At 37.1% G+C, this 14,895-nt stretch overlaps 1 protein-coding gene across 1 annotated transcript; it reads left to right on the forward strand.

Annotated features, from left to right (window-relative positions):
• The first annotated feature begins 604 nt into the window (after positions 1-604).
• Positions 605-2,773, forward strand: LOC104886463 (probable protein phosphatase 2C 72). The gene is made up of 4 exons (XM_010670912.4): positions 605-1,216; positions 1,334-1,573; positions 1,690-2,028; positions 2,560-2,773. Exons 1-4 carry the CDS (start codon positions 1,040-1,042, stop codon positions 2,758-2,760), a joined length of 957 nt encoding a protein of 318 aa, XP_010669214.2. The 5' UTR covers positions 605-1,039; the 3' UTR covers positions 2,761-2,773.
• The last annotated feature ends 12,122 nt before the right edge of the window (positions 2,774-14,895 follow it).

Genomic DNA, 14,895 nt, shown 5'->3' on the forward strand with positions numbered 1-14,895 from the left:
TGTTCAATCTGTGTGCAAGTCTGTTAAAATTTAACTCAGTTGAGTGAAGTTTTTGTATCGATGGTACAATGAATCTTATTAACAAGTTTACCTACAGGTTGACCATTAGTATGACATTGTCCGCTTTGAGCTCCTTCCCAGACAGCTTCATACTAATTATTATCTCTCTGATGTGGGACTTGGGCTATATTATATCCAATGGGGCTTTTCTTCTTCCATAACATTTCCAATTTACTATGGCCGATGATGTCATATACGTTTGACCGATCTAAGCATGTAGGAAAGGTAGCTATCACTTTAGAGTGAACCACTAAAAGTCAACTGGTAGGTGAATATATAGAAAGCAAATTATACTTCCTCCCTTTTATAATACTCGTTACACTTTTCATTGTGGAAAGTTTCACATTACTTGTTACACTTTCTTTTTGGGCAATAAATTCTCTCCATCTCTTTCCTCTCACATGGCCGTGGGTCTTTTTTTCTTTTTTCTTTTTTTTTACTTCTACCTCTCTCTTATCCAAAAATTTGCCAGGAAGTCCGATAATTGAGAAGTGTAGCGAGTAATATGAAACGGAGGAAGTAAGAGAAATTTGAGGGTTAGTCCAAGTCCTTGGAATCTCTTATTAGTTTCTTTAATGGTAAGTTATTAACAATTAAACTTGTTCTTAACTCCTGTTAATTCTCTTCATCTGACACGTCCAATTTCCTTGATGACCATTTCATACATACAAAATTTTCACCGTAAGCCTGACTATTCCCACATACTTTGTTTTCATTAGAGATACGAATCCTACAAGTGTACACCTCAGATGCCTGTTAAGAATGATCTAAGGGTATTTTGAAGTATTAGATTACAATTAAATTATTGAATCAAGTTGTAGTTTTCAACTCTTTACAGAGCTATTTAGCCGTACATACATGTATTCTTCCTTCTTCAATTATATATGAGGCTGTAAAGGTTCCTTAATTTGTAAAGATTTTTCCTTCCAAGTGACTGAATATTCTAGTAGGTCGGCACAGAGATACCAGTACCTAAGAAATGGGAAACTGCACGTCCTGTGTAACTTCTGATATTCAAGTGCACGAGTATGGTTCACATGAAAATGCGTTGCAGATTCAAGCCGCGGTTGATGGCAATGTAAGGCATAAGGTAGGTTCTGTCCACTCTCATCAAGGAGCCAAAGGTGTCAACCAAGATTCTGCTATTCTATACCAGGTTTGTTCTCTATACCAATATCATGTCATATTGCTTAAAACATTGAATTTTACAATGTTTGTTGTGGCCTTTGTTGGGTTGTTTATGCTTACTTTTGCTGTGTTTCTGTTTATAAAGGGGTATGGGATGGAAGATGGAGAATTATGTGCCGTTTTTGATGGGCACGGAAGCAATGGGCACATAGTGAGTAGGGTAGCAAGGAACCAGTTGCCGTCATTACTACTGAACCAAAGGAAATTTATGGAATGGGATCAGGCTTTTGTCAGTGCTTTCAAAGCATTGGACAAGGAGATTAAGCTGCTGGAGACTGTGGATTGTTCTTTTAGTGGAAGTACTGCTGTGGTTGTTGTTAGACAGGTAAGGAAATAATTCATGAACTATGTACCATGATTTTTAGACGTGCTATATGTAATTAGGAGGAGAAAGTGATTAGATTTTTGTGTGTGTTAATTCTAACGTTATGTTGTGAGCAGGGTGAAGATCTTGTTATAGCCAATCTTGGAGATTCCAGGGCTGTCCTTGGAACATCAACTGAAAACGGCATCCAAGCTACTCAACTGACGGAGGATTTGAAGCCTGATGTACCTGGTGAAGCTGATCGTATTAAGAAAGCTAATGGTAGGGTGTTTGCTCATGAGAGTCAACCACACATCCAGCGTGTGTGGTTACCAAATGAGGATATCCCAGGTCTTGCCATGTCTCGAGCTTTTGGAGATTTTGATATGAAGAACTGTGGAATTATTGCCACCCCTGTGGTCACTCATAGGCGTTTAACGTCTAAAGACCAATTTCTTGTGCTGGCTTGTGATGGGGTAAGCTTGCTGCTTGTGGCGCTCCTAGAAAGTTTGCTTCATGGGAAACAAGAGAATAATAGAAAATACCTTTTCTTATATAACTTGGTGCTTTACTTGACACTTCAACCACAAACTTTTAACTCTTACAATAGTCTTAGAGTCAATTTTCCCAATGTTTTCACTAGTGTCACTATATCACAAAGGAAACATGTCCCTCCTTTCTAGTACACGAAGACTTGGTATTTGCTTATTTTCTTATTCGTTTTTATTTTCGGTCTTTTGTGGAGGGGAGGAGAGGAGAGGATGGAGGATGGTTGACGCTTGATTCACATTTTCTATGGGTTTTTTCCCCTTAGAAAAAAGAGGATCTTGTATACATTTAGTAAGATTTTCGTTGTCGTTTGTCGTTCTACATTAGGAATTTAGGATTGATATCTGAAGAAGCAAACATGCAACTCTATGGTTGCATTTGTTTCACCAATTTTTTATAGCTTCATATGCAAGTTTAATTACTTTTGTACTGATGGTTTTTCATCTGTGAAATTACAGGTGTGGGATGTGCTGAGCAACGATGAAGTTGTATCAGTTGTGGTGTCAACAAAGAACAAAGAAGCAGCTGCAAAAGCAGTAGTAGACGAAGCCCATGCTGCTTGGAAGCGAAAATTTCCTTTAGCCAAGATCGATGATTGTACAGTGGTGTGCCTGTTCCTGGAGGATAGAGAAGACAGTCTTTTCACTCCTACAACTTGAGTTTACACACACTTAATTAAATACCTTATAGTAAATGCCAAATTTATGTATGTAAATGCCACCACTTGTGGTGATGCACATGTATTATGTATATAATAAATACGACTTAACAGATAGCTAATTCTTCTTGATTTCACATTGCATTTATTTGGGGTTTTTTCACCAATTACCCTTGATCTTTCACGAAATACACCAGGTACCCCATTTGTTTCAGAATTGCACTCGAAATTCTTGTGGTTTGCATAAAATGCATCAAATACCCTTAATGACTAACAATGTCAAGTTTTCGATAGTCATTAAGCTTAAACCTAATTGACTTTCTTTTTATTGATTACTCTCCCCCATCCATTTCATTTCCTCCATGGAAGACCTTCCCTTTTATTCCCTTTTCTGGGCCCTCCACCTAGACCACCACCACCTAACAGAAATTACCCCCCAACACCCACCCATGACCCACCCACCAACCGGAAACAATCAACCCCAGTCCCTCTTCCTCTCAAACAACCTACGAAATTAATAACAAAAAATACGAATCAATTGTTCAACAATTCATTCAGAGGAAACCCTCATTCTTCATCTATCCCCTGTCTCTGTTTTCCCTCACATGTCCCTCTTTCCTTCTTGCCAGTTCACTGCCGAATTTGCCGCCATCAGTTTGCCAGAGTTTCATTGTCTAATCAACCACACTCCCTCTTCCTCTCAAACCACCAAACAAAATCAAGCATATTATAAAGTATTTCCAATTAAAACCCCTAATTTCTGTAACAAACTATATGAGATATGATTGAAAAAAAAAAAAAATAGAATAACAAAATTGAAATTTTGAAAGAGCTAATTTCTTACTTCAATGTTGTTCTTGTTGCTCGAATAGTACTAACGACCTGTTTGATAGTTGGTTATAAATGGTCGTAATAGGAATGCATTGATATGTAAATTTGCAAGAAATTTCATTTTTCATTCTAGAGATGGCAATGAGGATTTGGACAGGGTCCTCTAGGTTTCAGATCCAGATTCGTTTTGTAGGCAAGGATCCATATCCTACCCGGATCCACCGGGTAATAAAAATGAGGATCCAGATCCATATGGTTCCGGGTCCTAAACGGATCCAAAACGGATCCTTGCCTATTGTCTTCAAACTAACCTAATTTTCACAATAGTTAAAGATTTTAAACGATATAGTTATCTAATATCAACCAAAAAATACATTTAATTTTTGAAAAATAACAATTGCAACTACTTACAAGTATTCAATTATCAAACTGTATATTAGTTATCAACCCAATTTTCGAACTTAATTATCCGGTAAATTCGCACAAAAATCACATATTAATTAAAATAATAATATGAAATTCAAGCGAAAATCCGTTTTACATGTACTAACTAATATTATAATATTATCAAAATATAATATTAAATTATAATAATATTATAAAAATGGATAAACGGATCTGGATTTGGGTAATAATTTAGGACCCGGTCCAGATCCCTTTTTTTCAAGGAGGATCCAGATCCTACCCGGATCCATAGGGTCCAAAATTTGAGGATCCAAATCCGTCAAAAATGGATCTCGATCCACGGATCCGGGTAGGATCCATTACCCACTGCCATCTCTAGTTCATTCCCATGGTAATGTTAATTTTACTAAAGTTTACATTTTTCTTCTTGAATTTTCATTCCCATGCAATACCACCTTGTTAAGTGGTAATGAGTGTTAATGAAAATTAGGGGTGAGATTGCTTATCCATTGAGAAAAAACTATAAACTTGAGAATTGAAATTGTCAATTGTCTCCCCACAGAAATTTTAAGGGTGCTTCCCTTATAACCTACACTTAAAATTCATTCTCATTACCGCAATTTATTAACGACTTTCAAACGGGCCGTAAGAGCTAGCTGGACTGGGAAGCGGCTTGTTCCACCGTTAAAGGTTGATTGCAGCTAAATTGAAACGAGTTGCTAAATGGAATTAGGATTTTTCAACAAAAATTGATTTTGGGTAGGGGAGATGTATGTGATTTGTGAATTCAGTAATGTAATGGGAAATTGATTTGAGTTTAGTGATTTGTGAATAGTAATCTAATTAACTACTTGTTGGTATCACTGCTTTGCTTCCATCGAAGGCGTGGCAGAGAGAGAAGGACTCATGGCGGTGGCGTGTGTAATGGAGGAAATAATTAAAGATAGGGGATGAGGTGGTTGAAAGGGTAGTTTTCAGGGCTAGGGTGGTGGGTGAGTGACGGGGGTGGCTAGGCATGCCATAAGTGGGATAGTTGGATGGTGGGTGACTGGGTGGGTGGGTGAGGGTTCTCAAGGATGAGATGTAGGTGTTTAATTAGGGTTAATTAGGAGTTATGTAGAATAATTGGGATAATTAGAATGATTAGGTTGATTTCCCGTAATGACTATCTCCCTTAATGACTAACATAAACTTGATGTCGTTCGTCATCATGGGTATATGGTGCATTTTATGCAAACTAAAAAGGTATTTGATTTCTGAAATAAGAGGGGTACCTGGTGCATTTCGTGAAACTTTAGGGTACGTGGTGAAAACCGTAAAATTTAAGATAAGATATTGTGTATTGGTAGGAAATGATGATATGCTTGTACGACAATTTAAAAAAGAACTTCTTCCATACGGGATGTTAATTATGTTTGGTGGTTTAAAAGTCTGTTTTAACCGGCATATGAACTGTAAAAGAGCAATATAGAAGCATCAGCAACCAGAAAAGCCATGGGACACGGTTTTGTAGATCATAGAAGAAAAGTTGCATAGCAGAGTAGTTTCAATGGGAATTTACCATGTACTAGCATTATCTATGGGAATTTGCCATGTACTAACATCACAAGAAGTTGATACTTTAAATGTATACATTAAATCAAATCTAACGAGTACTTATATGGCTATAGTCTCTACTTTCTTATATACAATGGTGAGAATTTATGTTCAAAATTTACAATACTTGACCTTGAAATTAAAAATGAATATGAAAAGTCTACTAAAAATTACTCTGTTTTAAAATTCGTAGAAAAGTCACAATGTGTTATGGAAATTCTAAAATATCTTGGTCCATTATAGGCTTTTGGGAATATGTAAGCAACTTGATCTTGTCTTGATATTATTTTGTTCAGTATGAATTTCACCCCATCATATCTTTTAGGTAATTTAATTTGGGTGATTTTTCACAGTGGTCTATTTGAAATGTTGTGCAATGTCCTTCTGTTATACAAAAGGATATAAACCTATACAAGTTTTGTTCTTCTATGAGAAGACTGGTGGATTTTTTTAATACATATATCGCTGACTATCTATTATTGTGTAATTAAGTCTATGATCAACTTAATAGTGCAAATCTTTTGAAGGCTCTGAGCCACACAAGCGCTTGTGTTGATATATTAAATTCTAGTTGTTGACAACATCAAAGGTTGTCAATAATTGCTAGTATTTCTATTACATAAGGGAAAGGGGAGTTATGGTGTCCCTGAATGAAGAGACTATTTTACCCCTTTTTCTAAATTACAAATTCACTTACAAATGAAAGGGGTCTTCAAACAAAAAATACTGGAAATAAAATTATAACAATCACTCACAAGTCAACTAAAATCATAGAATTGCATAATTTATATTATACAAATCACTCAAATAAAAAAACTTTAATTTACAAAAGTAAAAAATTCACTTAAAAACTACAACCAATGCACTAAAACGTCAATACATACAAAAATATTCACAAAAATTTGACTTGAAATCAAAATGTCCACTTTCTTCACAATCTATGAAGTAGTGTACTTAATTAAAAAATCAACTAAAAAACTATAATATTAGAAATCATAAATAAGTTCAATAAAAATTTCTATTTTGTCCAATGTGTATATATGTCGTGTCAATTAACAAAAGTAAAAGGAAAAATTGGCAATAGAGGTCTGAACTTTGGGCAATAATTTTTAAAAGGTTTGAACTATTGATTAACCTGTGTAGGTCCTAACTTTAGGGGGTCTTAACTTTTAGCGGGCCTCGGTGACTTAAAACTAACGATTTTTTTTAAAAAATCTCACCTAGTTCCTACTTCCCTCCCTCAATTAACCCTTCTGGTGTGACCCAAGTTTTACAAGTTATGACCTATTAAGCCAATTTCAAGTCACTAAGGCCCGCTAGAAGTTAATACCCCCTAAAGTTGGGACCTACACAGGTTAATCAATAGTTCAGATCTTTTAAAAATTATCACCCAAAGTTGAGACCTCTATCGTTAATTTTTCCAAAGTAAAATGATCTTGCAACAAGATTTGAACCCGTGACCTTTTGCTATTATACATGACACAATTACCATCTCAACCAACTTTCAATTATGCTTTAAGTATCCACATTATTATATTTGTATAGTTTAAATGTTGAGTTTTGTATAGTATATTTTAATGGGAATGGAAAAAAATGCATATCAAGTTCGAAAAACAATACCAATGCGGGGCAACGCTAGGGCCCAAATACTAGTAACTAAAAGTGAAAGTTTGGGTACGGATTGGATTTATGCGTAGTCCAATCCAATCTGAACAAATTTCAAATTTTCAATTCAAATCCAAAACAATCAGAGTTTGAGTGCAAACCAATCCAATTCGAATGTTTAGACATTAGATTGGATCCAATCCGAAATATCCAAGTATATAAACTCTATTTTTTGACGAAATAAATTAAGCCTGAGCATCAATATAGAGTGTTCTAACAAAAAGTAATTTATAAAATCCCATAAAAATTCAGTACCAAATAATATGACATACGAACCCATAAATTATCGAAATGACTTAAGCCCAATCCCAAATATACAAATATACAATTTCAATGTACTTGCCTTCTTAAGTCCCCAATATTATTTGCAACTATTGGGGATGAGCAAATTTTTAAGTTCCCTACTTTGGATCATAGGGATCGGTAGGATCAAATCATAGGATCGTAAGATCCTACAATATGATAAAATAGAGATAATTACGCTAGAATATGGTGAGAACCTCATGTTAAAAATCTATACGTACTAAGAATGACTTATTTCATTAGCAAATGGTGATAGTTTTTTTAATACTTTAATATTGAATTATCATACAACCAAAATCTAATAGGAGAAATATAATATGTAAAATTACTTTATGATTTTTTTACGATAGGATCAGATCGTAAAGTCGTAGGATCATATTAAGATCCATCCTACCATATGATTAAGAACACATAAGGCAATAAAAGAAAACCCGATGAGAGAGAAAGAGCGAGAAAACCATAAGGCGAAAAAGAAAGCGAAAACCAAAACCATTGAAACCCTAGAAAACCAGTATCATAATTCAGCCCAAAGCCGTACTTTAAATCCCCCATCTCAATGCTCCAAATTACAGACGAGTAGTCTCTTCGTTATCTGCGCATGGATGAGTGTCCTTCCTCTAGTTATTTGTTGCTTTTCTCATAAAGTATTGTACCCTACCAATTTAGCCCCAAATCAATTTGAAGACTTCTCTGCCATAGCTAGACCTAGTAAATCATTAAGATTTCAAAGTTCCTCCCTAAAGCAGATTCTAGAGCTACTCAAAGCTATAATTCAAAGCAGAGTTTACTTGCTTGGCTTATTAGATATAAAATTCTTCAATTTTGTCTCAATCCAGCTGGTGATTCTAGGGTTTTGGGTTTCAGAGCATTAAATGCTAATCCTCATTTTCTCTCTAAAGTTGAGTTGGTTAATCAAAAGTGGGTAAGAGTGACTGTTCAGAGGTGTAATCTGGCGCATGGTGAAGCTTATTTTTTATTTTCTGCTCAATCAGTTCTTCAAGAAGGTATAATTTCATCTGTCAGTGCATTAAATGTGATAGAACTTCTCCCTATGGAAATTTTACTGGTCTTCTATCATACCCCCCCCCCCCTTGGTGAAGGATTATTTAGTCTATAAAAGGAGAGGTATGGTGAGTTATTACAACACACCAAAAATCTCCTTTATTTATAGTTGTGTTATTCCTGCTTCTTTCTTGCAAATTAATATGAGTACCCCTCCCTCTTTTAAGAATGCTTTGCTTGGTAGCCCTAAACCTATAAATAATTTGCCTTCTGTTGGTTCTTTGAATGCCAACCTTAGTCTAGTAAATGAGTCTGCTGGTATGAGTCCTGTTCAATTGAATGTTGCTGCCACTCCCTTAGATTTGTCTTCCCCTTCTGTGCAAGACCCCCCCTTCTTTCATAGAATCTTGTGTCCTAGATGACCTCCCTCAGGTTCAAAAGGATATCTCTGAGTTATCAAAGTCTTGTTTATTAGCTAAAATGTTGTCAGCTCCTTTAGACATTCGCACTATAATTTCTCGTACTAAAGCCGATTGGAGGGTTGTGAAAGGGGATGTGGATTATTTGGAGATGGGAAATGGGTGGATTCTCCTGAGATTTGCCAATCCCCAGGACCTAGCTCTAGCTTGGAGTGAACGTCCATGGCATATCCAGGGGGACCTGCTTGTCTCCAACCTTGGAAACCATCTTTTGACCCATACCTTGAGGAAATCAGGTGGGTGGATCTTTGGGTGAGAATCCCTCGATTACCCACTGAGCTTCTTAATTTTGATTCAATTGATAATATGTTGGTTGCTAATGATATTGGAGCTTTGATTAAACTTGATCAAAGGTCCCTGTTAAGAAACAAAATCAGGTTTACTCGTGCTTGTGTCTGGGTAGATATTCAAGGTCCTCTCTTGGAATTTGCTGAAGTAAGTCGGAGTGGTGATCTTGTGAATGGCTATGTTATTTGGTACGAAGACTTCTCCTCAGGCTGCTCCTTTTGTGGTGAGATTGCTCATTTAATTGATGTTTGCCCATTGCTGAATTCCCCTAAAAAAGATCTTACTATTCAACTCTTGAAGAATCCTAAACAGCATACTCTCTATAAAACTCTTGCTATGGCTGCTGGGCAAGTCCCTAACAACACCACTGCTGATCCAACAAGAGTGGTGTGTGTTAAGCCTAAGCACCTTAGCAAGAAGCCAGCTGCTGCTCCTGTTAAAGCAAAGAATGTGTTGCCTTCTAATGCTTCTGGTATCCTCCCCCTTCCTTATGGGAAGAACTCTAATCATGGTATAGTGATTAAAGAATCTGTTGGTCATGCTTCTAAATTGCCCCCCCTCCTGTGTATGGGAAAGGGAAAGGTAAGCTTGTGATGTCTGAACCAATTGTCTCCAGTGATTCCTCTGATGATGAGGCTTTATTCTTAGACACTCATGTCTCTTCTCCTATTATTGCTGCTGTTTGTACTATGGAGGGCTCCATAGATGTGGGAGTGCCCCCCTCACTGCCTCTGTCTTCTATGCATACAACTATTCCTGCCCATAATGATGATGAGTCTCAGATACTTCCCTTGGTTAAGGGGACCAACCAGGTAAGTTTTAGCCCTGATGACAATCTGGAAAATGAGAACACTTATCTTCTGGATGATGTGCAATCGGATGAGCTGGGTGAGCTAAATGCTTTTGCGGAAAATTCCTTTCATTCAATTCAGTCAGATAGCTCTATTGTGAGGCAGATTCAGCATATGGGGATGGATCCTTCCTTCCCTGTGGAGCTCTCCTCTCATTCTGGTTCAGCAAAACGGAGAATTGAAGACAACGAGTGTGATGACGATGCCTCTTCAGCCCTGAAGAGGAAAAGGAACTAACCCCAGCCCCTTTTTTTGTTTTAGACATGGTGTTATTTTTTAGCAAAATTTGTGTGATGTGTGAGCTGTATTGTAATTATCCATGTCTATAGGTTTTTGGAATATCCGTGGTGGAGTAAGGAAAAATGCATTAGAAGAGTCAAGGGACTTTTGTGTTAGTAACAACATTAATATCTTAATGTTGTGTTAGGTTAAATCTCAGATCCCCCCTCCCAAGCAACTGCCAGTAAGGCTGGTTTTCAATATTTTGATTCAATTCCGACGCTTGGGTTTGGAGGGGGTATCTGGATCTTTTGGAAGAATTGTAATAAATATCCCTTCTCATTATCAGTTATTTATAAATCATTGCGGTTTTTAGCATGTGAAATTAGCCTTTTAAATTTAAATATCCAGTATATTGCCATATTCATTTATGCTCCAGCAAGAAAGGAATGGAAACTAGAATTCTGGATAGAATTAATTGATTATGTAAATTCATTATCCCTCCCTTTTATAATCTTAGGCGATTTTAATGAAATTTCGGATGTATCGGATAAGATGGGAGGAGCTGAATATAATTCCTCCAGGTCGTTAGTAATGCAGAATTTGCTTAGTAGTGTTCCATGCATTGAAATAGCCTTTATTGGCCAAAGATTCACTTGGAGAAAGAAAAGAGCAGGCCCTAATAATATTCTTGAACGTCTGGATAGAGGAGTAGCAAGTTCCTCTTGGCTTGGAATTTTTCCACAAGCCAAAGTTAAATATCATATTTTCACCTCCTCTGATCATTGTCAGATGTCCTTAGAGTACCTACCTATGGAAAATTGTAAAGCCCCACCCTTTAGATTTGAGAAAATGTGGTGTTCACGGAAGGATTATGATGTGCTTGTTAAAAAGACTTGGAGTCGAAGATTCAATGGATCTTATATGTATAACCTAACTCAAAAGTGTAAGCTATTAAAAACCAGTTCTAAGAATTGGAATAAAACCCAATTTGGTAATATTTTCCGTCAAATGCGGCAGGTGGATAGTAAACTTCTTGAAATCCAATCTCTCCTAATAATACGCCCTGAAGATGAGAGCCTCCAATCTAAACAAGACATCTTTTTAATGAAGAGAAATAAACTAATGGAGTATAACCTTGAGTACTGGAAACAAAAAAGTAAAGCTAATTATATGCTTCTAGGTGATACCAACTCAAAATTCTATCACACTCATGCAACGGTAAGGCGGAATCGTAACCAAATAAAAGAGTTTGTAACGGCAAATTCGCAAATTATCTCTCAGCCTTCTTTAATAGCACATGAAATCACTAAGGCTTTCAAGGAGCGTTTTATTTCTAATTCTAGTTTCCACTTTGATACGCATGAGGATTTTCACCTCATCTCTCCTATTGTTTCAAGTGAAGATAATAATTTTTTAATAGCAACTGTTAGTAAGGAAGAAATAAGAGAAGCAGTGTTTGACCTTGCTCCGGATAAGTCTCCTGACCCTGATGGTTTTCCTCCTTTCTTCTTTCAAGAATATTGGGTGTTAGTAGGTAATTCAGTATGCCGGGCAGTCCAAGCTTTCTTCCATTCAGGGCACATGCTTAAGGAAATTAATCATACATTTCTTGCGCTCATTCCTAAAATTGATAATCCCTCTACATCCAACCATTTTCGACCAATAAGCCTCTGTACTACGATTTATAAAGTTATCTCCAAAGTTCTTTCTAATCGGCTTAAAGTTATTTTGGGGAAGATTATTCACCCTCTTCAAGGAGCTTTTGTTCCAGAGAGATTGATCCAAGATAATATTCTTATTGCCCATGAGGTCTTTCACTCTTTTCAAAATAAATCAAGTAGAGAAGGTTGGATAGCAATTAAACTGGATATGGAAAAAGGCTATGATCGATTGGAGTGGGGCTACATTTTAGCAACGTTAGACAAATTAGGTTTTAGCCCAGTTTGGATAAATTGGATTCGGAGTTGCATTACGTCAACGTCTTTTTCAGTTCTTGTTAACGGTATTCCGGGTGACCGATTTTTTCCATCAAGGGGGATCCGTCAAGGTGACCCTCTTTCTCCGTACCTCTTTATCCTTTGTGCGGAATTACTTGCGCGTGAACTTTCTCAGGCTAGTAATTGTCCAGAGAAATTAATAGGGGTGTCGCTTGGTAGATCTAAGGTGAGGATCCCATTCCTCACTTTTGCGGATGACACGATGATCTTTGCTAAAGCTACAGATAGTAGCTGTATGAAAATTCGCCAAATTTTGGACAAATATTGTTCCATGTCAGGTCAGCTCGTAAATTACCACAAATCTGCCTTTCAATGTTCCCCCAATGTTTCTGATAATAGTAAAGCAAATTTTGCTTCTATTCTTGGAATGACAGAGACTCAATCAATGGGAGATTATTTAGGTTGCCCAATCATAGTATCAAAGGTGACCAGGAGACCTTTGCAGGGGTCATTGACAAGTCGACAGCCCAGCTGGCTAAATGGAAAGCTAATTCCTTGTCACAAGCTGGTAGAACAGTGTTAATTCAATCTAATCTAGCCTCTAAAGCTAGCTTTCAAATGCAAAGCTTCTCGCTGCCTAGAAAATTCTTGTTAAGCTTGATGCTACGTACAGGATTTTTTTTTGGAACAAAGCTAATTTGGCCAAATCTGCCAATATGATAGGGTGGAACAAAGTTTGCCAATCGAAAAGTGCGGGGGGAGTAGGCTTACGCAAAGCTGAGGTAAATAATGTTCGCTGCAATTGAAATTATTATGGAGGCTTATCTCTTCAGATGATAATATGTGGGTGCAACTAATGAAAAGGAAATATGCTTGGAATAAAGATATTATTAATTATAAAACTCCTATTTCTGCTTCCTGGCAATGGAAAAAACTCCTGGCCCATAGGACGGTATTTGTCCAAGGGCTTAGGTGGACGATTGGAATGGTCATAGTATAAGGTTTGGTCGGACAACTGGGTATTCCAGTTTCCTCTTATCTCAAAGTTCACTCCCACGGTTGGGTCGGAAGATCTAAAGGTTAGTGAGTGCATTACGGAGTCTGGTGTCTGGGACTATGGTTAGCTTCTCACTCTAGTTCCTCCTTACATTTCCAAAATTATTTCCTCTCTTTTTATTCCCCTGTCTCCCCAAAATGATAAATTGGTGTGGGGTCTCACGTCGGATGGAGAATACTCTGTAAAGTCAGGAGCCGACCTTATTCAAAGCAGTTCTGGTATTAACTCCCAGAAAGTTGAGTATAGTTGGATCTGGGGGTTATGTGTCCCCCCGAAAATAAAAAATTTCATCTGGAAAGCGTGCAATGATGGGATTGCTACCTCATCTCGGCTGGAAAAAAGCTTGTGATAACCCCTCGGAGACTTTATGCCATCTTTGTTTTGAATGTCCTTTCACAATGGATGTTCTAGCTTGCTTGGTAGATAAATTTCAGTGGCCTTCTCTCCCTTTTGGATTAACTCTTTGGAGCTCTCTTCTTTTCGGTCCATTTAGAAGTGTGCCACACGAATCTTTCATTATCAGATCTGACGTATTTTATATTTGTATGGTGGCATATTGTGTTTTTTAGAAATAAAGTGATTTTCAATAATGAAAGTACTTCCTTCACCCAAGCCAGCCATATTATTAACTCTTATGTAAAGAATTGGGATAAAGCTTCTTGTGTCCTTTCTGTAGACCATCCGGTCCGCCTTGCCCCTTTTCAGTAAAGAAGCTTCCCCCCCGCACAGGCGTTAATCTGCTTTGGGCCCCCCCTCCTGACAATTTTTGTAAACTTAATTTTGATGGCTCCAAGCTTTCTAATGGGCAAGCTTCATATGGGTTTGTCATTAGGAATAGTCTAGGTGAGGTGCTTATGGCCTCTGCCAAGGCTTTTGGGGTGATTATTTTAGTATTCTAATGGCTGAGGCTATGGGTCTTTATGAAGGCATTAAAGGAGCTTTGTCTCTCCAAATTAGAAACTTAATTATAGAGGGCGATAATATTGCAGTTATTAACTCCATCAAGCACTGTTCTAATCCTCCTTGATAATTGCTAATATTATTTGTGATGCAATGTGTTATCTCTCGGTTCGATGAGGTGGTCATCCATCACTGCTACGTGAGGCTAATCGTGCGGCGGATTTCATGGCGCATAAGGGTCATCTCTTCCCAATGTGTTAAATTGGACTCCTCCTTATTGTATTGATTTTTCCCTTCTTATCCGTAAGGATATTTTAGGTTGGCCTCCCCATTAGGGAGGGTAGCTTAAGGTTTTTCTTTCCGTATCAAAAAGAAAAAAAAATAAAAAAATAAAAATCCTACCATATGATTTTTTATGGTTGGATAGGATCGAAATATCCTACAAAATCAAGATCCTACCGTGAAGTTCTTCCGAATTGTTGAATAGTAGGATCGTAAGATCCGGATCCAAATTTTAAATAATGCCTATAACGTCCAAAATTATGTATTCACTCCTCACCCGCATGAAAAAGTTAAGAGTGAAAAAAGTATCCTCATTTT

This window comes from Beta vulgaris, chromosome 2 (genome assembly GCF_026745355.1).
Source record: "Beta vulgaris subsp. vulgaris cultivar EL10 chromosome 2, EL10.2, whole genome shotgun sequence".
In the NCBI taxonomy this organism is placed as follows: domain Eukaryota; kingdom Viridiplantae; phylum Streptophyta; class Magnoliopsida; order Caryophyllales; family Amaranthaceae; genus Beta; species Beta vulgaris.